This window comes from Cupressus sempervirens, chromosome 6, assembly GCF_028749045.1.
Source record: "Cupressus sempervirens isolate cs-2001-9-10 chromosome 6, ASM2874904v1, whole genome shotgun sequence".
Lineage (NCBI taxonomy): Eukaryota > Viridiplantae > Streptophyta > Pinopsida > Cupressales > Cupressaceae > Cupressus > Cupressus sempervirens.
In genome coordinates, this window is record NC_143123.1 from 3,974,761 (window position 1) to 4,001,018 (window position 26,258).

A 26,258-nucleotide genomic window follows, 5' to 3' on the forward strand; every position below is an offset into this window, starting at 1 on the left:
CTTTATTATTGTAAAAGGCATCAAAAGTTATTTTTCCTATTGGCTAACATATTCTGACCCTAATTTTATTTTTTATTATAGAAGGCATCGAAAGTTATCTTATCTATTGGCTGACATATTCTGACCCTAATTTTATAACCAAAATAGATCTTGTTAGAATGGCTTACAGATAGGGATTTTTCATATGAGAATTACATAGCTTCTTGCAGCAGTATTGAGTTGCAAGGGATTGCAGATTGTAATCAGGTTGATTCAGTGGATAATTATTTTGGACTCTATTTTGTGGGCGTAGCCCAAGATTGGATGAACAACATTTAATCTTTGTGTCTTTGAATTTTATTTGTGTGTGTTTTATTCCTCTGATTTTTGTAAGATTTGCATGTAATTGTTAGATATTTGTCTTTCAACACCCTGACAATTTCTCTTATAAATCGGAACACTCTCATCCACAATTTATATTGTTGGAGCTGATAGATAGAATGTGGCAAGTAGAACAATCTGTAAGAGACAACAACTCCATTCTTACGGTCAACTCATTAAAACTATTATGAAGCAAACTATTTCAGCAGTAACGAGCATGAATCTCTCAAGCACCTTTGTACAATGTAAACAAATGATGGTAAGCAGGATTAGTGGTTCAATTGAGAATGGAAAGGCTGAAATAAGAACAGCATCTGCTTAAGTCAGCAATATACAAAATTCAGAATGACCAACTGTTAAAAAGACAGCGATTCTTCTTATAAAAAGAAGAAATGATGTGAGAGTTGCAATTAGAGAAGTCAAAAAAGCAAGCACAGGAATACTCTTTTAAGTAATGCAAGAAGTTTGAATGTGATGCAACACTAGATTTGATGTATCTATTTAGAAGTAACAAGAATCGAGTTGTGAGAAGTTGGTAAACAGTTGTAACTGTAAACTGTCTTCATACAGTTGTCAGATGTTCTGTCATTTGATGAGATATAGAGAGGTCTATTAAAGAATGCAGAGGCTTGACAATTAATAGATTGAGTATTACTGCTGCAAACTGCAGTTAAGATATATTAGGTTTGCAAGTTCGATGTATGTAATGTCCCTGAAATAATTAAATAGTTCAATTAAATTAATTGTTTGTATGGCCCTGAAATTAAATAATATCTTTCAGGCCCCTTTTTATCTATTAGTTAAAATTTTGGTCATGTTGGACCATTTGTAAGCCTTTGGGAAACTTCCCAAAACCCATTTATAAGGCCAAATTTGTCATAGTTGTAGGTATGGTGAACTTGATATTTGTTTGGATTTGCAAACTCCAATTGAAAGTTCAGCATTGCCTGCTGTTTCAAAGGTACAAGATCCTCCCTACTCTGGTCTTTTGCAGTTTCGGTTGGAATCATCCCTCACCCTATTCTACCTATGAATCTCAGTTACTGTAATCACAGACATTTTGTGTGAAATTCTATATTTCTTACTCTGTCTGATTATCTCGATTATAACTGGGTAATTTATCGAGCATTGTGTCTAGATTTAGGCATAAATTGATAGCATTAAGTCCCTTAACGTAACCACATCCACGTCCGCATCCGTGTTTGTGTTTGCATTCACGTCCGTGTCTGTGTTTGTGTCTGGATGTGCCTTGTCTGTTGTCCTTGTGTGATGGTATTGACCGTTCAGGGAAGTGTCGTAGGTTGTACAGGGAGAGACGAGGTGCCACACAGAGGTAAGACAAATGGGGTGGTCGTACCAGGGTTCTGGGCAGCAAAGGGGTTGTATGGGGCATTCCAATGTAGGAGTGTTGGAAGAAAATTTCATTATGTGAAGACTGAAGCGAACATCTTTTTGAGTTCGCGTGCAGAGCGGTGTTGGAGTATCGAACAGCAAGAAGATAAATCTAAATAAGGTTGACTGTTGACTATGGTAATAAGTGAAGAAAACGTCATTTCTAAGATTTAAGGTTCCTCATTATTGGTGTAAACATTTCTGTGGATAAGGAACATCACTTTCTGCTGAAATGTTTCTGAAATTAAAGTGAAGTCTGAACTAGTATGAAGTGCAGTGGCTTGAGATAACTGTTGTGATCAGGTATAATCATTATTGCATTTTAAAGTATATTCTGAAGTTGAGTAGAAAGTGTTTTTAAGGATGATGATAACATATATGTTCTAGGTACTTTTCTGCAAGTGTTTAATGATATGATAGTAAAAAGAATTCAGTTCTCCTTTGGAATTCTTGGTACCATTGACAGCATTTAGTTTTCAGAAGGTTTCTTGCAGAGTCTTCTTATTAAAAAACCAATACCACACAGAATAGTATTAAGGTTGACAATATTCAAATTGTAATAACTTGCCCATCTATTTCTGATATTGGAAAGAGCAAACCGTTTTGAGCCTTTGAGGCTAAAGTCAGTTGTAAGTTGTAACTGGTATTGGGTTGGTGCCCAAACTGTTCAGTGGGTGCTCATATTTGAAAGAGTTGCTACTCTTGGAACAGGTGTTTGGTGACTCATTAGGGTTGGTGCATTAAATATTTTAAATGAATTTATTCCTGAGGCTGGATTAGGACAGTAAATCCTAGCCACATTCCTCACTGTGGTTTTCCCCATCCTAGGTTTCCACGTAACTCTTGTGCATTGTCTTCATTGTGAGGTTGCATCTTTTTCTGATTTCAGTTTCAATTCCTTCGATTTTTGTTTTCATAGTGAAGTTTCATAAAGTTCATCAAAAGTCTAAATTTATTAAGGAACTAAAAATTTGAAATACAATCAATTCACCCCAAGCCCCCCTGCCACCCCGCCTCTCAGTAGCATAATTGTGTTCTGCGACTGTTATAAGAGCCAAGTGCTTGGAAAGACTTAATCACTCTCAGTAGATCTTGACTAGTTTTGAAGGATCTTTCTCTAATGGGGCACGTCTATTTGATGATACCAACTATGTTTTTTGGAATATACGAACAGAAAGCTATTTGTCCACACTTGGGTTTAATGTTTGGATGTCAGTGTTTTTACTTTCACTGGCATTCTCTAATAAAGGCATAACCGTAACAATGGATCCAGACATGTGCACAGCAGAGAGAATAGCAAGGAGAGGATGTAGATGTATAAGAAAACAAGGCTGATTTTTTTAGGTGCCCTTCTTTAAGATTAGTGCCCAATTACCTATTTGAGACCTAAGCAACTTGTGGATCTAACTAAGTCTCAACTGGGAGAAGCAGAATCTCCAAAAAAATCTGATTTTTTGCAAATCTTTTCCACCAATGAATTCTTCCCAATATAATCCCCATCTTTTAAAAAGCCTAGGTTACCAATGATGATTTGGGTGTGGATACAGGTATGGCATTTGGTACATGGATACAAGCAAAAGAAGTTTTGGGTTTCGGTACATGTTTTCAGCTATGCGCGCGTGTATAGTATATACACCATAAATTTAGAGAAATATGCAGAATTAAATTATTTGATGGTATAATACTTCAGAATTGATAACCACCAAAGATAAATATTAAATCTCAACTGATAGTTCAAAAATGATATTGTTATTAAGGATGGCCTCATAAAGGGCCAATTTAGGGTTTTATTAAAAATATTAAAAGAACACTTTAAAATCTGTTTTTAAGTGAAAAATTCCTTGTGGGACTCGGATGTGCCCAAATGGTCTCCAGATGTTATATGGATTCTCATCCACACATGTTGATGCGCACCCACAAACTATGGATGCACATTTGGACAGCATCCAGAGTGCAGAATTAAATCATTTGATAGTATGATACTTCAGCATTGATCAATGCCAAAGACAAATATATAATCTCAATTGATAGTTCAAAGATGATATATTTTTACTATGAGTGGCTGCATAAAGGGCCAGTTTAGGGTTTTATGGAAAAAATATTAAAAGAAAACTTTAAAATCCTTGTGGGACTTGGATGTGCCCAAATGCTCTCCAAATGTTGTATGGATGCTCATCCACACATGTTGATGTGCATCCATAGTTTGGAAAGCATCCGGACTGCATTTGGCTGCAGATCTGCATCGAGTACGGGGGTGCCAGTACGAATCCATTAACAGAAAAAAATATTGGCTGCAGTTGTCAAACTTTATTTTCATTGAAATCACATAAATTGTATCTAACAACTCGGTCAATCTCTCACAAGCTTCTTAAACCCTCAAAATCTGCAAAATGGCAAAATATTTTACCCTTTACAAATAGCATAGTTGTGCAATATTTTTAGGGCACAACTATAAGTAGGGACTCATCCGAACATGCATAGAAGCAACTAGTTGCAAATACACATGCAGTCAAGAAGCAGAGAGTTTGAATCAAAGGTAGATAATTATTGCCTACCCTCGCTACTACAAATACATCCTATAACTGTGTTCCATATAAAATAAAATTTAAACAAAGCTCAACTAACGCATAGAAATAGATGAATAAATTGTTAGAAAAAAATCTCAAGTTGAACATTCACAAGAATCTTTCAATTTAAATTATCAAAATAAAAAACGTCAAGTCTATCTTATTTTTGTTGGGAAACCACCCAAAAGAAATTATTTAAAAGGAATGACAAGAGAATGGTCTATAATCGGAGATTATATCTGCACTCGCTATTCATACTTTATATTTTGTTCTATTTATCATGGTTAAATTTTATCTATATCTAGATGCTAGGACTTCTGTCAAATGCACAGACAAGTGGTTTAATTTTGTATCTATTTCTTATCCGTGCTGAATGTTAAATAATATTTTTAATGTGCACATCACAATGATCTTTCAATTTGAATGAACCAAGACGTTTGGGTGCTCTTCTGGAGCATAGTATAAATGCCTGGCCCTAAATTTATTTTATGTTGTTGAGGCTTCCCTCTAAAGAGAGTATTTTACAGTTATGACAGGTGAGTGGTCTACATTTTGAGGTGTCTATTATATCATTGTGTCTATTTCATAGTTCCAAGAATCACGGCGATTCATGCGATTCACGCGATTTGGCGATTCGATTCAAGCCAAACGATTTTTTGTGAATCGGTGAATCGAATCAGCGATAAAGGGTTTATGAAATAAGTTACTCACTAAATTTCAAGGGTTTTTTAAATTTTCCGATTCATGGCCGATTCGATTCCGATTCATGGCCGATTCACGATTTGATTCGGCCTTGCCGATTCCGATCCGATTCCGATTCTTGTTACTTTGGTCTATTTCATATTTTATATCTACTTTATCATCTTTTAATTTTGTGCCTACTTATCTTGATTTTTTGCATGGCTAAATTATTATTGTGAATATTGGTTGGTTATTTGGTCCATAAAACATTAGACGATCCATTTTCTCATCTAGTAATAGCCTTGTAAATTAGTTAGTGGGAAAAAAACATATGGCTAAATGAATTAGATTTAATGCTATTTACATTCTCTCTCATATCATTGTTTCGCTTGATGAATATGAAATTGTTATTAATTCATTTTTCTGAAATAGCCTTATTAGTAGAAGTTAAGAGGTAATGCTATGTGTAGGTCATCTTTGTCTTAATAGCATTTTAATGTTCTCTCAAGTTGTAGTACAAAAACCCTTGAATGCATAAAAAAATTGGTCTGATGTTTATATGTATCCCTCATTAGTAGAAGTGAAGAGGTAATGTTATGCGTAGGTCATCTTTGTCTTTGTAACATTTTAATGTTCTCTCAAATTGTAGTACAAAAACCCTTGAATGCATAAAAAGATAAAACATTGGCCCAATGTTTATATGTTGCACCAAGATGTCCAAGCTTTGGAACATCAAAAATCTTGGTCATTGTAATTTTCTATGCTATATGATGCATATTTATTCTGAATGTGTTTTATGTCGATCGTCTACTTTATGAGTCTGTACTTTAAACTCATTTTGAAGGCTTGGTTTAGTAGCAAAGCTTTTTAATGTAATTTGGTTCTGTACCTAGAATCTTTTAAAATGTATAATTCATGCCCATTTGTCTCAACTTGTCATGAATTATTTTCCATTGATTGACTACATTTTTATTTGTATGATATATTCTTTAAATTTTCCTACCTGGGACATTCATGGTGATAAAAATCTTTTTTCTTTCGTCCTACTGGGATTCAAACATGTTTATTGCATTTATTTTGAGGTCTTACTAAGTTTTCAAAGTTTTTAGAGTTTGTTGTAATAGGTCAGTTTCTATGATTTAACACTCTTTTGATAATAATTTGGAAAGCAATGTTGGTGGTAACAATTTACCCTCCACTCACATACAAGAAGACTAGAGGTTTACTTGCATGTAAATTAGTGAACTGTTTTACTGTTAGTGTGGCAATAACTTTATCAACTTTATACATGAGTTACCAAAGAATCATTTAGTAGCAAAAGCTAACATGCTACATTGCATTCTGCTAAATTAAGCAAACATTATTTTTGGACGCTTCATGGACTAAACTCTCTAATTTTTTCCTCTCTACATCTCTATGCAATGGAAATAACCTTAGATTTCAAAATAAAAGTAGTTTTTGTCTCTTGTTCAACAAATTTTAATGTTTTTCCATATCTGATTTTTGTCCTGAACGATTTTAATACTTCAACTACTTTCATTGGGAACTATTAATTGTTCGAATAGATTTATACATTAGTCAAAGTGATCAACTGTTCAGTCAATCTAGCTGTCACTTTAATAAGTTGCAAGCTTAACTTCAGGCATTACTCAACACTACTAGTTTCTCTTATTTATGATTCTTGGAGCACTTGTCTATTGACAGAACACATTCTGATTTTAAAAATGATGCATGTTCTCTTTTCTACATATTCTATTCTGTGCACTAAAATTCTTTTCAAATTTAGTAATAACGCGGTTGCAAGTTTGGGAGTTGTGCATTCCTCATTCACATTTTAAGCAGTATGTCCTTTGTAAATTGACATAAATATTTTTTTTCCTTGGATGCTTTGTTTTTAGGTTCTTTACAATTAAGACCAAATTTATGTGTGCACAATCTACTTCCTATGGTATGGTATTTACATGGTATTAAAGTGAAAACCTGAAAACTTCCATGGCTTTTGTGGATGGAAAGGACTGCAGCCTACTAGAGAAAGGAGTGGAAGGGTTTTATAATTTATTGGGTGTCATGTCTGAGCTTCAATGAATGAAGTCAATCGACACAGTTGCAAGTTTGGGAGTTCAATATTCTGCTTTCCTCGTTCACATTTTCAGCAGTATGTCCTTTGTAAATTTAAATAGATTTTTTTTTTTCATTGGATGCTTTCAATTTAGGCTCTTTAAAACTAGGACCAAATTTATGTGTGCACTATCCACTTCCCATGGTATGGAATTAACATGGTATTAGCTTCAATGAATGAAGTCAGTCCGTACGCCCATGCAAATGAGAGGCACAACAACTTATAACAGGTTGTTGGATCTAACGCTTGGGATCTTCTAGTGAATGGGAGGCTAATTTTAACTTGAGATGGGTGCTGATTTTTTCTAGTGGGGTTGATGCCCAAGGTACATTAGTGATTGAAGAGATTCAACCTATCAAAGGTTGAATGATACGATGCCCTAAGTGCTCAGGTAATTAAAGCTTAGTTATAAGAATTAATGCATGAGGAATTGAAGTTCATTTCATTGGTTTAAGTTCGTTATTTTGCATAACTTTTATTTATCTGTTGCGCATAAGCATTCATTTTTGGCATTAAACAAACAAACTCAAACATCAAAAAAACTTCATACTAATCAGCAGACACAAAAAAAAACAGGTGCATGCAAAGTGTTTGACGAAATGCCAAACATACCAAATCAAAAAATTCAGGGCAGATTTGGGCCAGCTCTAGCAAGGTTTATTACACTAAAGGAGTTAATAGTACCTTTTCTTGACCAAAGCACTTACTACCTTATGATCTGTTGCATTGTCCATATTCATCTAGACAATAGTCTTAACACTAACCATCTCTTTAGCCTCAATGAGAATTTTGGAAATAAGGACTGCATCTTTCATTTGCTATTCACAATCAATTTTCTTCAAAAAGATTATCCTTTTAAACTAGGATACCGATTCATCTGGAAATGCAGAGGCTTCCGCATCGGATGCGGACGGATGCGGGATGCTTCTGGAAGCCTTGTGGATGCTGGCCGGAAGCCACCTGTAGGCTCCCGGATGCGTTTGGAAGCCAGTATCCAGCTTCCAGACGCGTCCGAGAGCCTGCGGGTGGCTTCCGGCCAGCATCCACAGAGCTTCCAGAAGCATCCGGGAGCATCCACGGGCCTAGCTGAATGAAAAGTGTAAAACTCATTCATGTTATTTATCTTTCCAGCATTCATGTTATTTACACGCTGCTTATCTTTGTTATATATATACATATATGTTTTCTTTAAATGCCAAACTTTGATATTGCTAGTGCCTAGAATATTTGATTATTAAACAGTATGTAGATACAACTTTGCTTATGATGTATGATTCTTAATATTTGCTGCTAATCAAAATCTTTGACCAAAAGTATTCACGCAGACTGTATGTCTTTACTGGGTCTTCAATACTAAATACTCATCTCAGTTGTTATATATTAATATATATAGACATATATTAGTATATTTGATATTTCTTGCATTTCTTTGCATATATATATATATATATATATATATATATATATATATATATATATATATATATATACACGTTTCCTCCCGCATCCGCATCCAAAAAAAAAAAAAAATCCCCTCATCCCGTATCCGCTTCGGAATCCGCATCCGAATCGGTAACTTAGCTTTTAAACAAACTGCAATGACATTTGCTAAATACCAATTTTCAAAAGTTTTCCATCTATAAAAAAAACTCTTCTTTCAATCCATGAATCCATGACTGATATTAATAATGCTTCTACCAGAAAAGCCTTTTCATCAATTAAATGTGTTACCAAAAACAATTTAACTATAGGTGTTTGAGTGATTCTCATCGCCACTTCTCATAAATGTGGTACTCTTCCCGAATTGGAAGAAAGACCATTGGCATAAATGCAACATTCAATGTTTTTACTATTTATCTATAATGTGTTGTCGGTAAAAACTATATTATAGCCGACAGGTAGAATTGGTATCCGAAAGGTCGCATCGTGACGGTTGAGTAACCCCTTTGAGAAATATATGTACATCGTCCGAATGGATTTATGAATCATTGTATTTGGAATTGCATATGTGCTTATATGAATAAAGTATTTGTTTTGTGTTACATTATAATCTATTAATGCGACAAGTACGGTAAACATAATGTCCCACACCTCAATCTAAGATACTTTCTCCGATGGACCTTTTTTGCAGGAACAAAAAGAGGGAACTTCTTGGATAGACAATGTCTTCAAGAACGGATGTGACACAGCCACTATTGAAGGCGACCATACAAGTGGCCTTTTTGACCCTACCTTTACTTAAGGATGAGATTCTAATTTTTCTCTCTTGTGGCATCAGCTTCTTGTTCTCTAATATATGTCATTATTTGTTCCATTGGCAATTCTTTCTTGCTTCAGCATCAACAAACTGTAATTACATGGCCAATAATAGCACATAGGTGAGTCTTCACTTGACAAGCTCTCAACCCCACTTCACAACAGAAAAGCCCCCACCTCCTAAAGGTTATTCAATCGTCACATTATGACCCTTGATTACATTAGACACTCTATTTGCCTCAAGGACCATTGAAGCTGAATTAGCAAACATCTTGAATAGGATGTTATAAGGGAAAAAAAAGTAAAACTTGAAATGTAACCCTAGAGTATCTTAAATTAAAAAAATTATAAAACTCGAGGAAAACCTCATAAAAATGCTACCTTTATTCAATAAATTTTATCGGCAATGTCTATTCCCCTTGTTGCACTTAGTAAGCATTTTCGATACCTTCAAACAAATGCCAACAAGCTTTTTAAAAAATTCATAAATGGCAACTTTCATTGATGTTAGGTACTTGTGTAAGTTTGTGTTTCTAAAATTAATTGATAGCAAATGTTTTAGAGTTGTTTTAGGCTCACGAAATGCATTGTGTATCGTAAAAAGGGAGGGATTTCACATTTTCTTTTATTAAAAATGTCTTGTGAGTTCCTCTGAGTGCAGCTATACATGGCTGAAGTTTGACCAGTGCACAGCCCTCCTGCCGTAGGTATAGGGGCGGAAATCACAAAAAAAAAATCTGATCAATCATTGAACTTGCAAATTACCAGATTTTTTGTTCCCCCCCCCCCCCCCCCCAAAGCTTGCGATATGAAGTCACTCCCAACATTCTTTTAGTGATAAATAACATGTAGCCATGTTATCTCAAGATTTTCTGATTTTCATCCATGAAATTGGAAATTTGGCAAACAAGAACACAGGAACAAAAAATAATTGATTTTCGTCCAAATTTGGCCATCCAAATGCTTAAAGTTTTTTTCACTTTCAAGTGTTTTTACTTTTTATCCAGATATGCTCCAGCTCCTGCTGATCCTTTCTATTTTCTGGCCATCGCTATGCATGAGACAATAGGCATATGTTGTGAATGGAGCGAAGTTTCTCAAGACTAGACTAGTTATCCATAAGAGCAAGGGTGGGTTTCAAAATTCCGAGTTTCTACATCAGGCTTCAATGGCAATGGAGTCAATCAAAACCTACAATATTTCATGATTTTGGGATTTTGATACAATGTTAGATTCAATATTGATAAATCGCTATTTATATTAAGCTTTAATGATTTATAATGTACCATTAAGTTTTATGAAACTTAATTTATTTAGTATTTTATGATAAATTTTATGTTTATTAAACTTTAGCATGAATCCATGACCACCAATGTAATAGTCTGTTATTTCTGTGGAACCCTGTAATCATAGAGATATAGGGACAAAGAGGAGTCACTACAACATAATAAATTGTTTCAGTAATCCAGTTTGGCCAGAAAATTTTGATCCCTAAAAAATGCCTTTAAGAGCTCCCAAATCCCAATATTCAACAATGTTGAAAATAACTATATGTCTGAAAAACAAATTTGGTGTTTACATTAGTTTCATATCATATTGAATTCCCTCTATTCCTCGACAAATGGTTCTTGCATGTTTTTCAGCTTCCTTGATAAATCGCTTCCTTTCAACTTGTACACTGTAAATTCCTCATAAAAATACTTATAAATTCTCTCCTCAAATATTAACCTCATGTAAATTACTCTAAAGTTCAAAAAAATCATTTGTATTGCAATATTATGCGTCTTCATACTTAACTGTATACATTTCCTTTTATCTGGTTTACCACTTTCAAAACATGTCAACTTCCTACTATTGCAGTGTCATCCACCAGATTTCCAGTTGAGTGTTTAATGAAGATGGTGACATGACAATTAATTTCAACCAGTTGCACTGACACAAAACTACATCCACTTTGTACTTGGATTGATCTCAACATGAAGCCCCTGAGGGATCACATTCCATGATGATTTTTTCTCCCGATTTTTCTGGATACAATCCTTGTATTGTGAGTATTCCCACAATCTCATTTACTTCCATGGTGTGTGAATTTTTTCCCCAAAACATATGACCTTTGGGACGAGCAGCAATTGCATTGCGAATAATTGTTATTGGTTAAATTCTGACAGGTGTGTCAATGATGTTTGAACATTTGCCTGTTAAAATCTGCTTATTGGATGTATGAGGCAACTAGCTTATTTATATTGTATTTAAATTTCCAGCCTGCCTATATTGGATTTCAGTAGCAATCCAATGAATCAGCTACGCATTTTAGCTTGTAAGTGTGTAGTAGCATATAGTTTGCATTAAAGCTCAATGGAAAAAAATAGTACAAATATTGCAATAAAGAAAATCAAACAAAAATCAATTATTAAGAAAATAATAATGGGTACTGTTAATCTTTTAAAAAAATTTCAAGCTATTATCAAAAAATATGAAACTGAAATGTTTTAACAGATTCTACAACTTATCAGCATGACCCAAAAGGTTTGACTCAAAAGTCAATTCTTTTTAGCACTAGTATACTGTATTAGGTGCACAATGAAACTCTGAAGCTATTAAAGATTTCTTTCACAATTATAAAATGCTGCTGCTCTAAATTTGTCTTCTGGCATCTTCAGTCTCTCCTCACAGTATATCAAATACTAGCACCACTAGCAATGTCAAGTAGCTCTTTAAACATTCATTTTTTCGAATATAAGTACTGCCACAGGTGAATATAAGTCAAAAGGAATTTACTCAAATAAAATGAAAAGATAGAAATTGTAGATTTAACAATATAGTTCAGATTTACTTTGATAGAATCCCAACAGTATTAAAGGCGTCTGATATAGGAAAGCCATCTATTACCTGCTCAAGGCCTAGAAACTTGGCAACACTAAGTGTTGTGGATGGATGGTAACGAAGGCCACCCCTGCAAGGACCAAGCGCTTGGCTGAACTGTACACGAAATCCTCTATTAACATGGGTCTCTCCCTTGTCATCAACCCATGGAACTCTGAAAATAATCACCCGTTCTGGCTCTAACAAACGCTCCAATATGTGAACATACCTGTAAGACTACCACCATCAAGCAAAGACCTGTTGTACTCTCAACTTATAATGTTGATTTATTTGTCATGAATAATCCTTGTTACTGGTCAGTTTTCCCTACCGGCTAAAAATTGAAGTTAACAAAAGACAAAAACCGATCAACGAATGCATGATGTGACTGAGTGATCTTACTGCGGGGTTTTGGAGAGCACTGGCTCTAAAGAATGTACAATTTCTTGTACTGCTTGTATAAACTCCACTTCATGGGGATCTTTTCTAATCACAGCCTCCACAATTGATTCAGCACTTTTACACAGAAGTGCTTCAATTGCACAATATTCAAAGACAAAAATATCAGTATCTGTTTAAAATCTCATTACAAAAACATTCTTTTAATGAGACATATTTAACACTTCATATCTTGACTTGTAAACCTCATCAAACAATAGATAAATAAAACATTTTCATCCCATAATAAAAAATGGAATCCAAAGAAATATGGATGCCTTACAAGTATTTGTCAATAGATAACTTAACACTTAACAAGAACACACTTATTCTCCCACAAGAAGGTGCCAAAGAAAATATCCCTTGAAAATATATCTAATAGAAGCTAGGCTTCACCAGCATACAGAGATAATAGCCTTTTATACTACTATTGAGAGATGCAACTCACTTTCACAATAATCCTATTAAAGGAAACATGTTCCATGAATCTCCTTATGCTCATTTAACTAAATTGATCCATCTGGTTCAGAAACTAATGTGTTTTCAACAAAATATGGTATCATGCAAGCACAGTTCACTCCAAGGATTTTAGTTTGATTGGCCATTTATCTTATTGATTTTGCTTAAATATCTTACTGCCAATTATATGACAGTATCACTAGTAGGCTTGTAGCCAATCCATGTAGAGAATCGCTGAAAAGACTGTTATTTTTTTTCTCCCTAAATTTACCTTTTCAATCTCTGATATTATCTCAGAGCACTTATGTTCAGTTTATTGTCATTGATGTCCAATCGGTGGCATGCAATTTACCATGTGTCAAATCTTTATTGCACTATGATCGAGATTTTGTAAATCAAGGGGAAGGCAATTTATTTACTAAATTGCACAATAATAAATTATGGCACCCATGACAAAGGTCACTTAATGAAGGAAAAATATTTTATCTTTTGGACATCTCCCCTCTTGGAGCCGCCTCTTATCAACGGTAATTAAAATTACTTTTTAATTTTTTTTCAGAACCCCCTAACATAGGGTCAACCCCACCATGAAGCAAGCACCTACCTTGGGCAAGGTATTAAAATTGAAAAATATATTTCTGCCTATGCTGACCAACCTGTATTATGATGATGTGTCTGTTGATAAAGAGGTATTTTGGAAGGCATATGTTCATTGGGAAACGGTGTATGTGAGATATAGGAGTCTTTAGGCACTCCAATAAACAACAATTCATTGCGATATAATTCTGAATCTTTTTACTAGAAAGACTTGTGTATGAAATGCTGAAATCAATTGGAGCAATTATTTACCGTATAATCGAGCATATTTATGAATGCGTTATTAAAGATATTCGAAGTATGCAAATTGTCTGAGGATTATATAGCAGATCTGTGTGTTAATGCTATTGTAGCTATGTGCAGATTCCTTCAGGCTGACATAGATAATATAGAGGCAGTGATAATATTATTATTTATAATATTTATTGCAATTTTCGATAATATATATATATATGTTATTGTAGCTATGTGCAGATTCCTTCAGGCTGACATAGATAATATAGAGGCAGTGATAATATTATTATTTATAATATTTATTGCAATTTGCGATTTTATATATATATATATATCATTTTTTGTCTCGGTAATAACATTTTTTTAAAAGATAAAGTAACATTACACTTTGCAATAAAAACCCTAGCTTAACCAGCTTGAACCTCCATCAAATGTTTCTTGAGCAAAAAAACACCCCAACCCCACGAGACCTTTCACAATCATTACAATAAGATTTTACAATTAAAAACAAGTTCTATGACATCAAAAATGGGCATCCAACTATGCCATTACTACTCCCCCAAACCCAACCCGAGACCCATGTTCCACTTATAATCAAAATCGTTATTTTCAAACATGCCATGGAAGTTTCTTGTGTCTTCAAAAAGGTTGGCTTTCATCATTCAAAAATACAGACAATTAGTGACAACTTACTTTTTCATTCTCACCACCCAACCATCGAATTTCATATTCGCTACACAAAAACCAGAAACACAAAGAGTTTAGTAGACAAAGCCATTACAAAAAGAAGCCCAAAACAGTAGAATAACACATTGTACCATCTTAGAATGGAAGCACCTCATTTTGAGACCTTGTAGCCTCCTTAGTGTGGTTTTGGTCCCTCTTTTCCCTCCCCCAATGTGCTCACATTTCTAGATCATCTCTCGTCATTATCACCTTTTTGGCCATAACTTCTGGTGGATACAATATTTCTCGATTTTTTCTGCACCTCCTCCAAGGCCCTAAGGGCCTTCTTTTGTACCCTTCCTCAAAATAGGTTGACTTGGTCAGCCTATTCTAGAAGATGTCGACCTAGGATGAGCTGCTCCCAATCAGAGGTCGAACTCCCTAAAGATTTGGGGTCACGGGAACTGAAATGCCTCGGGGTTTCCAATTAATTTATTCTTCTCCCGAGTTGGCCTGATTTGTTTTCAAACCCTGAAAACTAGTATTTAAGGAGGCTTGGGATCTTCATTTCAACATCCACTCTCTTATATTCATCCACATCCAATGTATCAAACATCTGCAAGAAAACATCCAATCAAGGAAGCATCTTCAAGTATTCATCAAGTTCAAGCAGTTTCTTGTTGCATCGAGCCTCTTCGTTCTATTAATAATTGTAGCTCTAAGGTAACTTAGAAGTAGAGTACATTCAATCAAGGAAGCATCTTCTAGCGTTCATCAAGTTCAAGCATTATCTTGTTGCATCAAGCCTCTTCGTTCTATTAATAGTTGTAGCTCTAAAGGTAAGTTAGAAGTAGAGTTCAAGTAGGACTCTACTTTGAGTTAGTAGAGTTCAAGTAGAACTCTACTTTATCCACCTACCTAATTAAAGTAATCACCTAAAAAGAAGAGTTCAAGTAGGACTCTACTTTATAGAAGTATACTTCAACTAGGACTCTACTTTATGGAAGTAGACTTCAAATAGAACTCTACTTTTCCCAATTGCTATTAAAAAAGGAAGCTAACGGTTAAACAAAATTCAATAATCTTTCTCAAGAAGGACATTGAGAGAGAGGGCAAATCAGAGAAGAGATTTCTGATTTTCAACGGAGCAGAAAGAAGAAAGTTTACAAAAGTTAACAGCAAAGGAGAAGGTAGCAATACCAAGTATATTCCGGGTTTTATGTTTTGTTTGTAACTTGTTTCAGAGCCATTTTCCCATGTACTAGGAGCTCTTGTAAGTTTTGAAGTTATTTTGAATGATGAACTGATTTGTTAATTCCTTGTAACTTTGACAAGACAAGTGTTCTGATTTTCAAATCAGTCTGACCCGGATGCATGAGTTCCCTTAAGTATTGGTCACTAGAACATATTGTCCCCTCTAGATAAATTGGCATTTTCCTTGTGGCTTTTATAAGCCTTCTTGTTTACTAATGTGGTTGGTTAGTTACGAACCATTAGTAACTCTTGGAATGGGCACCAATCTTGAGGAAACAATTATGTTGTTAAATAGGCCAACCTAGAGAGGGACATGTCCATTCAATGAACATGCCCCTTGAGTTAGGTATAAGGGAGGGCTAGATTGCAAATTAGAAGACACACCGAAATCTATAAGTCTTCTCTTCTAGCAATCTGCCCAAATAGGATCATCTATAGGAGTGTAAACGTTTGCAGAAGATCCATGACCTTAACATGGTATCAGAGCAAAGCTGCAAACGTATATGACATAACTTCAAACCCAATAATGGTGGTATACGCGTTCGAAGAATAATAACCTTAACCGTCGACAATGCAAATTTTGTTAGTTAATTTTTTAGTCTTCAACGAATGTGGATTAAGGATCTATGACTATTCTTTGTCCAACAATCTTAGATTGGATCTCTGCAGGGAGCTGCTCTGGGAAGTTGATCTCAGCGGGGTGAGAGACATTGTATCTCTATGAGGGGCCCCTAAGCTTGGGTGTCGTTGGGAGCACGCTTCTCAAATGATATTGCAGGCTAGACGTCTATGACAAGAAATTGCAGATCTGATCGGGCTTTAGTGCCACTTAGGAAGTGATCATTGTCGCTATGGATCTCGTGGCCAAGAAGAGAGCATGGAGGTTTGACTATTCCCCAAAGCCCAAGTCAAATTGAATGTTTGATGCTGCTCTCGATGACTGTACGTGCAAAGTATATGACCAAGTGCAATGAGTGGATAGCGATTGAGTGGTGCATAGGGAAAATCTCAGATGTCGAACTAAGGGTGCATTAAAGTTGAGATAGATAGCTAGTTGTGAATTCTTGTATTTGGGATATGCATATTCAACTAATCGTGTTGCAGGTGGCGGACTGTTCAAACTCGAAGGACATGCACCTGGTCCAAGTGCATATATCAAAATACCTATTAATAAGCAAATAAATAAATGAAATCGATCTGCAAGCAAAGTAGGACCGATTTGTCTTAGCCCTTGGAAAAGGTTTTCACCAATAGAAGGCATCGATCAACAGTTACAAGTGGGCAGCGAAGACTAGCATTCCAAGCAAGATGACATGAACACCATGAACATGACATTCAATTTATAACTGAGGGTTTATATCCCCAATTATATCGAAGAGGATTAGATGTAGAAAACATTGGAGATTGATGAGAACGATTAAAATATATAACTGTAGCAAAGGTATTTTCACTAATTATCATCCACGAATTAGCAAGTTGAGAAAGGAGCTTTTACCACCTTGAAGGACACATGGCGCAAGTACTCAAGTATGATCATCTGAAGATTCCTGAACCCAAAGAGGAAGAATGGAATCGCGCAAAGTAGTTCATCCTCACTGAAGTCAAAAAATGGCCTAAGTGCAGAGCCAAGACATACAAAGATTTTGTTTCAGTTAAATGGCTTAGATCATCTTCCGCGGGTTACAGTGATACAGTTATGTTGGCAAGAAAGGAGAAAATGAAAATGGTAGAATCGTCATCTACTAAGGTAGCGGTGCAAGGAAGTAATATTGATTGCATATGAATGATATAATTGGTGATCTTTATAAGGCAACTTTAGACACAGATTCATCTCTAATCAGACAATATAAATAATTACTAAAATGAAAGAAAAATACTAGGCTTAGGCAAGAAAAATTCTCTATAGGCAGCGATAGTGTTTTGGCAAGCCAACACTTATATGGACAATGACAAATGACTAGAAGGCCTTCTTGTACGAACCACTCCAAAGCCATCTGTTATAACAAAGTTTGGTTGGAAATAGAAGACACTAATGGAGAGACTTCAGACCCGAATAAAGACCAATGATGTCTGTAGCCATAGTTTGACAGAACCACTAAAAAGCCATATTAATGTCAATACAATCAATATTATGATATGAAGAAAACTAGCAAAGAGGAGAACCACTTTTGATATGTGACAACGGTGAGACTTGTGGGAATGGTCTCATTTAATCGACATCCATAGCAAAACTGACAAAACACAACTAGATTAAGAGGATGATTGAAGATAAGTGGTAGTGCGAATGATTAATTGACGTAACAGTTTGATTAATGAATCCCATTCTGTGATCAGTAGTATATGGAATTGTTTGTCAGTTCCTGGTAATTGCTTACGTGTTCTTCCAGAAGGGGAGATGGCATCAAGTTAGAAAGTTTTCTTGGCACCTGTCAAGACTCAGAATCAGAGAGAGTCTAATTTTTTAATCATAGGATATGGAGACATTTGGAGAATTTACAGTGAGTAAGCCCAATGCCACTCTACTGAAAGGAAACTCCCATTCAAAATAAGTTTGACCCACTATGAAAGGGAACCTTGGAATAAGAACAAATGATTCTATCATCATAGACAAACTCAATTATTTTGTTTGAGAGGGAGTTCATCAATAAAGATCACTCGTGGATAGAATCACTAATGAGATGCACATGGATAAAGATTACATCATGAGACTACAGATCATTAAGATAAACATTTTACTCAAGGCATTTATGATATTCCCTCAAGTCCAAGAGGGAGTGTTAATGATTGTGGACTTCGAAAAGATGCATTCTACATAACCTTATAACTATTCAGATTATTAGTATTGGTTCTCTTAGAAAGAAGCGAATAAAGTGACATCATGCTGTGACACTAAGATCATGGATATTAGCATGGTATGCCTTCCTGACAAAAGGAGAAGTTCAATGATCTTCAATGGTGAATCTTGACTCAAAGGGAGTAGACCATGCTTTATTGATTCCCGAGTAATAAAAAATTTGTAGCAAAGAAATCATAAGTATCATCTTATAAGAAGGTTATATGTCAGAGAGAGTACCTAGAAGATCAAGTTGACTCCCCAGGATCTAGGTTATACAAACTCAGACTAAGTGCACCATGTCAAGATGGTGTATACTCATAAAGTACAAAAGCTTTCATCAAGGTTATGATGGAAAGATAAGTATCTATTGTACTTGAGCTCTTCTTTTACCTTATGTCTATAATATCTTTCATTTGTATTTTTTATAAGAAGAGTATATGCCTTGATTTATTTTTTAAGAATGTTCTTGTAGGAAAGAATTTTTGAATTCAGAGGGAGTCAGACATCTCATCAAGGCAACCTTGAATAGGGAGCTGGGAAGATTTGATATCCAATAGGAGTCAGGAAAATCTAAAGTGAGCAACCATCTAATGGGCCTACCTTTATAAACATCATGGTGTGGAAGCATTTGTCAACAACAGTCTTGCAGCATCAGTTTGTAGTAATAGAAAACAATCTTCCAGCACAAATTTGCAGTGACAGCAAATGAACTTATGATGTTTTAAATCAGTAGAGGACTACTGGCAAATCTTGAATAGATTCAAGATTGTGTTGTGAAAGAGACATTTCAATGTCTATGAATCAAAACTTGGACAAAAGAGAGAATTTAATTATTCTTTAGACTTTATCCTTAAGTACTGGAAATTAGAAAGTAGGTATTCTTATCAAACCTCTCTGAGAGTGATCATCTCAGGAAAGATCTAGGTATGATTGAATTGTTTTGTATTCTTATGATAATTTATATTATTGTCAAGATATTGACTGTTATGGGGCTTTACCATTTGTGTTTGTTATTTGAGAGGTGACGATCTTTGAAATAATGAACACTTGTATGAAGACATTATAAGAGGTGACGATCTCTGAGATAATGTTCTAACCACTAGAGAACTACTGGCAGATTTGGATGAATTTAAGATCATGTTGTGATGGAGGCATTTCTATGTCTATGAATCACAACTTGGATAAAGGAAGAATTTAATTATTCTTCGGATTTTACCTAGTATACTGGCAAATCTTAATTTAGGATCATGTTGTGTGCCTATGAGTCACAACTTGGATAAAGGAAGAATTTAATTATTCTCCAGATTTTATCCTGTGTAAGGCATTCTAGTAATGGATTGCTAGTAGAATCTAGATCTTGGACGAAATCAAGATCATGTTGTGACAGTGACACTTCTAAAACTCTAGACGTCACAACTCGAGTAAAGGGAGAATTTAACTATTCTCTAGTCTTTATCCTGAGTATTGCATTCTATGCAATACTATTATCACAAGCTCAGGTAATACTTCATATCACAAGCCTTGTCAAACACCTTGTCTTACAAGCCTAGGTGATTTGATAGTTTGTATCACGAACGATGCTTAGTGATTTGATCACAAGCTCCAGTGATAAATTATATTACAAGATTTGTAATATGATGTGTTTTCAGGTATCATTTGTATAATGATAATCATGCTTGAAATTCATCAAGGTATAGAATGTACATCTATGCTTAGTCGTCTCTATTGATGTTGCTAGATATGTCTCTATCACTTATCAAGTGAAAGGCAAGTGATAATTCCTTGTAACTTTGACAAGACAAGTGTTCTGATTTTCAGATCAGTCTGATCTAGATGCATGAGTTCCTTTAAGCATTGGTCACTAGAACATATTGTCCCCTCTAGACAGATCGGCATTTTCCCTGTGGCTTCTATAAGCCTTCTTATTTACTAATGTGGTTGGTTAGTTACTAACCATTAGTAACTCTTGGAATGGGCATCAATCTTGAGGAAACAATTATGTTGTTAAATAGGCCAACCTAGAGAGGGACATGTCCATTCAATGAACATGCCCCTTGAGTTTGGTATAAGGAAGGGCTAGATTGCAGATTAGAAGACACACCAAAAACTATAAGTCTGCTCTTCTAGCAATCTGCCCAAATAGGATCATCTATAGGAGTTTAAACATTTGCAGAAGATCCATGACCTTAACATGATTGAAAAGCATATGAATTGTGTTTTGTTTTTCTAAGTTTTCCACTGCTTTATTTCGTTAAATAAATCTAATAGTGTAAATCTAGATCTAATCTATTTACCTAGATACTAAATTTTAAAAATTAACATGGTATCAGCTTTAAGCTCTAAGAAAAAAGCACAAGACAAATATGGCAGCCAGCTGTCTTAGGTTCGAGGAAAGCAAAATGGAGTTTCAAACTTCTTGCCATGGAAGGCAAGAGGCATACTACTTCTCAAAGGGCAAGACTTGTGGGAGAATGTAGAAAAGGTTCTTCCACTACAAACAAATCTTGCACTTCAGGCAGCACGGGATAAGGACATTAAAGGACAAAGGGTCATTCTAGATGTTAAAAAAGGATCACTTAATTCCGCATATAAAGAAAACTCCTCTTTTAATTAAATAAAATAGCTCCTATTTAATTAAAAGAAAACTTCTCTTTTAATTAAATAAAATAGCTCTTATTCAATTAAAAGAACTTGCTCCATTTTAACTAAATAAAATCCCCATTTAAATATCTCTTTGTGATGGAAAAAGGAAATAAATTGAATTAAATTAAATAAATAAATCATTTTTCTCTAGACTTGAATGCACATATTTCTAAAGGGGATTCTTAATTTCCTCTTTCCACTTTCTTCTCAAACACTCATCTTTTCTCATTGGTGGAATTTTGTCTCACATGAATCAAATTCTATTATCTCATATTGGTTGTGAGAAGCCTCCCACCTCCATAGTTGACTATATAAGGAGCCTTCTCCTTCTCATTTCATAAGAAGAATAGGAATAATAGATGTTACATGCTATAGTATTGTTATACTACAAGTTTGGAGAGCGATTTTGGAAGAGTTTGAACATTAGGGTTTTAGTCTTAGGGTTTGGGTATTGGAGCTTCATTGCAACTTCTCTCTTCTTGTTTTCTTCTCTCATGTATCCATGGCTTCCATCATCAGATTTCATCCTTGCATTTTCATATTAGTGTAGAGTCATATTTGTTTTCATAGATTAATATTGCATTGTTATTTCTTTTCATAGATTAGATTTCCTTTCTTGCATTGTTTTGCATTGTTATCATTTAGATTAGCTTGCATCTTCATTTGCATGCATATTTGATGATCATGGAGACTAGCACTCTTGCTTTTCCTCTTTGAATCTCTCATTTTATGGTGTACTTGCATGGGCGCAAACTAAGTCAAATTGAGGGCCTTCATTACAAACCCTTGTACTCCATGAATAGAGAGTTATGAATCACCATTTGAGATCTCATTCTTGAGCAATCTTGGATATAATGATTCATAGAAGTGTTTCAACATTTTAGCACACAGTCACCAATTACCTTATGAGGATCACACAAATCCGTGATCAGCTTGCAACAGATGGAGAAAAGATCTTGGATGAAGCTATGGTGAATGTAACTCTAAATGTTTTTACCAAGTTATGGGAAGCATTTGTGGAGGCAATTTGTGCTCGAGAAAACATTCCAAATTGGTAGAGGCTATGGGATGATTGTATTCAAGAGGAAACTCATGAGGAGATTTGATCGAACAATCAAGGAGGTGGTAATGAAAACTTGGCCCTCATTACCAAGACTAAGAAAAGCAAAGGGAAATCTTTCACCAAAAAGCGTAACAATTATGGAGAAGGACGTCATCATGAAAAGAAGAAAGACTAAAGCAAGATCAAGTGCTTTGTTTTCCATAAGCAAGGTCACTATGCTTCTCAATGTCCAAAGAAGAAAAAAGGCATAGGAAAGACGCAACAAGTAGCAACAACAGCAACAACAGAGACTTATTGGGTGAATTAGCAACAAAGTTTCAGAATGGTTTTTCCCTTGTAGCCTATCTTTCTACCAGAACTATAGTTAGAAGTGCTTGGTACTTGGACAATGGTGCCTCCCATCACATGACTGAAGCACGAGAATTGTTCAGTCAACTTTCTGAGTATGAATCAGGGACCACTGCGGATCTCGACATTGATGCCTTATATGCAATTAAGGGACAAGGAATCATGTAGTTTCAGCTTGAGTCGAGAGGATAAATTGATGCTCAGGAAGTGTTGTATGTACCTAGTTTGAAGAACTTATTGTTCATCTTAGATATGGAGGACAAGGGTTACACAATTAACGTCCAAAAGGGCATGTTTATATGCCTAGAGGGAGCCAATCCAAACACAACTGTGAGGATTGGAGTTAGGGAAGGCAACTTTTACAGGCTACAAGGTAACTCCATTCAGGCACTCGTGCATGACAGTGAGAGCTTGTGTGAGTTGTAGCACAAGAGGATGGGGTACTTGCATCATACAACACTACCTATATTAAGAGAGATGGTCACTGGACTTCCGAAGTTTAGTCTGGAGCAAGAAGGGATATGTAAAGGTTGTGCTCTTGGCAAAAATGTCAAAGCTTCATTTCCCAATAGTGAAACTTGATCCAACGAGATCTTGGATCTAATACATTATGATGTTTGTGGGCCTATGCCAGTGGCATCAATGAATGGTGCATCCTATTACATGACCTTTATTGATGATTTCTCCAGGAAGACCTGGATCTACTTCATGAAGACCAAACATGAGGCCTTCACTCTATTCAAGGAGTTTAAAGCTCAAGTGGAGAATTGGGTAGGGAAAAAAAACAAGGTGTTGAAATCAGAGAGCGAGGGTGAGTGTACCTGAAATGATTTCAGAGATTTCTGCAAGGATGCAAGAATCAAGAGGGAGAAAACAAGTTAACTACAATCTGCAATGAAATGGGGTTACAGAGAGGAAGAACATATCTATCATCAATTTTGTAAAGGCCATTATCCATGATCAAAGTTTGCCATTATTTTTATGGGCAGAAGCATGTAACACAACCGTATACTTATAAAATAGGAGCCCTCACAAGGTTTTAGAGGACAAGACCCCAGAGGAGGCCTTCACAAGGATTAAACTGGAGATGGGACATCTTAGGATTTTTGGTTGTCCAGTCTATATTCATTTGCCTGTAGAGAAGAGAAGGGCATTCTTTTGGGATACAGTGAAGAGTCAAAAGCCTACAGGGTCTTTATACCAACACAACAAAGGACAATTGTGAGTAGGGATGTCGGGTTTGAAGAAAATTTGGCCTCCATGAAAACTCATGATCCACTGGCAGTTGCAAAGGATATTTTGCAAGAATATTCAAAAGGTGAGAAGAGTTCACAAAATTTTAGTACATAGGGCCAAACTTCAAGACAAGGACAATTAACCCCTTCTAAATTAGTTAGGAGGCCCAGATGGTTTGAGCAGACCTTGAGAGATACCTAGGAACATGTTGAGGTTCCTAGAACCACATTCAGGGAGAATAGGCCTCCACAGAACTTTTCGACGTATATGATCTTGATAACCAACATCATAGACTCGTAGTCTTCTAGCTTTGAGGAAGCAGCTAGCCAACAGGTGTGGAGAGATGCCATAGTGGAGAAGCATAAGTCCATCATGAAGAATGATGTTTGGGAATGTGCGCAAAGACTAGTAGAGAAGTCAGTAGTGACTTCTAGATGGTTGTTCAAAATCAAACATGTAGCAAAAGGCAGTGTGGGGAAGTATAAAGCAAGATTTGTGGCCAGAGGATTCTCTCATAAAGAGGGAGTAGACTACAAGGAGACCTTGCTCCTATTTCTAGATATTCTTCTATTCGAGCTGTTATATTCATTGCTTCAGATTTAAGGTGGAGGATTCACCAAATGGATGTGAAGACAACATTGAAGAAGTATATATAGAGCAGCCACGGGGTTTTGAGATACATAACAGGGAGTCACATGTATGTAGGCTTAAGAAAGCCTTGTATTGACTCAAACAAGCTCCAAGGGCATGGTACTCCAGGATCGACAGCTATTTGTAGAGGATGGATTTTACCAAGAGTGAGGCAGATTCCAACCTATACTTGATACTAGTTGGATCTGAGATCCTTATCTTGGTGCTCTGTGTGGATGAGTTAATTCTTACAGGAGCAAAGAAGTTGATCACTGAGTGCAAGTCAAATTTGGAACAAATTTTGAGATTAAGGGCATTGGGTGAGGTTTGGCAAAGATTGAGAGAGATCTTTCCTAGAAAAGGGAAGTATACATTGTAGATCCTTAAGAGATTCAAGATGGAGAATACTAGATCATTGGCTACTCTAATGGTAACCAACTTGAAGATGGTTGATTATGCAAAGTCAAAATTGGTAGATTCTAAACAATACAGGCAATTAATTGGCTCACTGATGTATCTTATCAACACTTGACCAAACATTTGTTTTGCTGTAAACATCTTGAGTCAGTATATGGTAGAGCCAAGGCAGGTGCATTGGATTGCAGCAAAGCATGTGCTCAAATATTTGCAGGGCATAGTAGAGTATGGTTTGCAAAACCTTTGTGGAGATGGGGTAAAGTTCCACGGGTATTCTGATTCAAATTGATCAGGGAGTGATATAGATTGGAAGAGTACTTAAGGGTGTTGTTTCAGTTTAGGGTTAGCCATGATTTCCTGGTTCAATAGGAAGCAAACTTTAGCAGCAGTGAGTTCAGCTGAAGCTAAGTACATGGTAGCCGGTTTGGCAAGTTGTGAAGCAATTTGGCTTCGTAAGTTGCTTACAAGTTTATTTGATCAGGATTTGGAGCCTACTGTTATTAATTGTGACAATCAAAGTCGCATAAAACTCTCAGAGAATCTAGTGTTTCATGATAGGTCAAAACACATTGAGAACAAATATCATTTCATCAGAGACAAGGTCTTGAAGGGAGCAATTAAGCTTCAGTATATTTCAATGGATGAACAAGTTGCAAACATACTCACCAAGCCCTTGGTAAAAGAGAAGTTTATTTTCTTTCCAGACAAACTTGGAGTGGTGGTCAATACCTTCCTTGCTAAGAGGGAGCGTTAATAATTGTAGCTCTAAAGGTAAGTTAGAAATAGAGTTCAAGTAGGACTCTACTTTGAGGAAGTAATGTTCAAGTAGAACTCTACTTCATCCACCTAACTAATTAAAGCAATCACCTAAGAAGAAGAGTCAAGTAGGACTCTACTTCATGGAAGTAAACTTCAAGTAGAACTCTCCTTTATAGAAGTATACTTCAAGTAGAACTCTACTTACGAAAGTAGACTTCAGGTAGGACTCTACTTTATGGAAGTAGACTTTGAATAGGACTCTACTATTCCCAACTGCTATCATAAAAGGATGCTAAGGGTTAAACAAAATTCAATAATCTTTCTCAAGGAGGACTTTAAGAGAGAGAAAATCAATGAAGAGATTTCTAATTTTTAGCAGGGCAGAAAGAAGAAAGTTTACAACAGTTAACAGCAAAGGAGAACAAGGAAGCAATACCAAGT

General features: G+C 35.6%; 1 protein-coding gene across 2 annotated transcripts in view; it reads right to left on the reverse strand.

Annotated features, from left to right (window-relative positions):
- LOC149550700 (Amino acid dehydrogenase family protein) overlaps positions 1-26,258 on the reverse strand; it is an 83,830-nt gene that overhangs the window by 27,555 nt on the left and 30,017 nt on the right. For both annotated transcript variants that reach the window (XM_089786265.1, XM_089786264.1), the window contains 2 exons: positions 12,640-12,769; positions 12,265-12,466 (listed from right to left, as the gene is read on the reverse strand). In XM_089786265.1, coding sequence (XP_089642391.1) covers positions 12,265-12,466; positions 12,640-12,769 — 332 coding nt within the window. The remainder of the gene's footprint in view (positions 1-12,264; positions 12,467-12,639; positions 12,770-26,258) is intronic.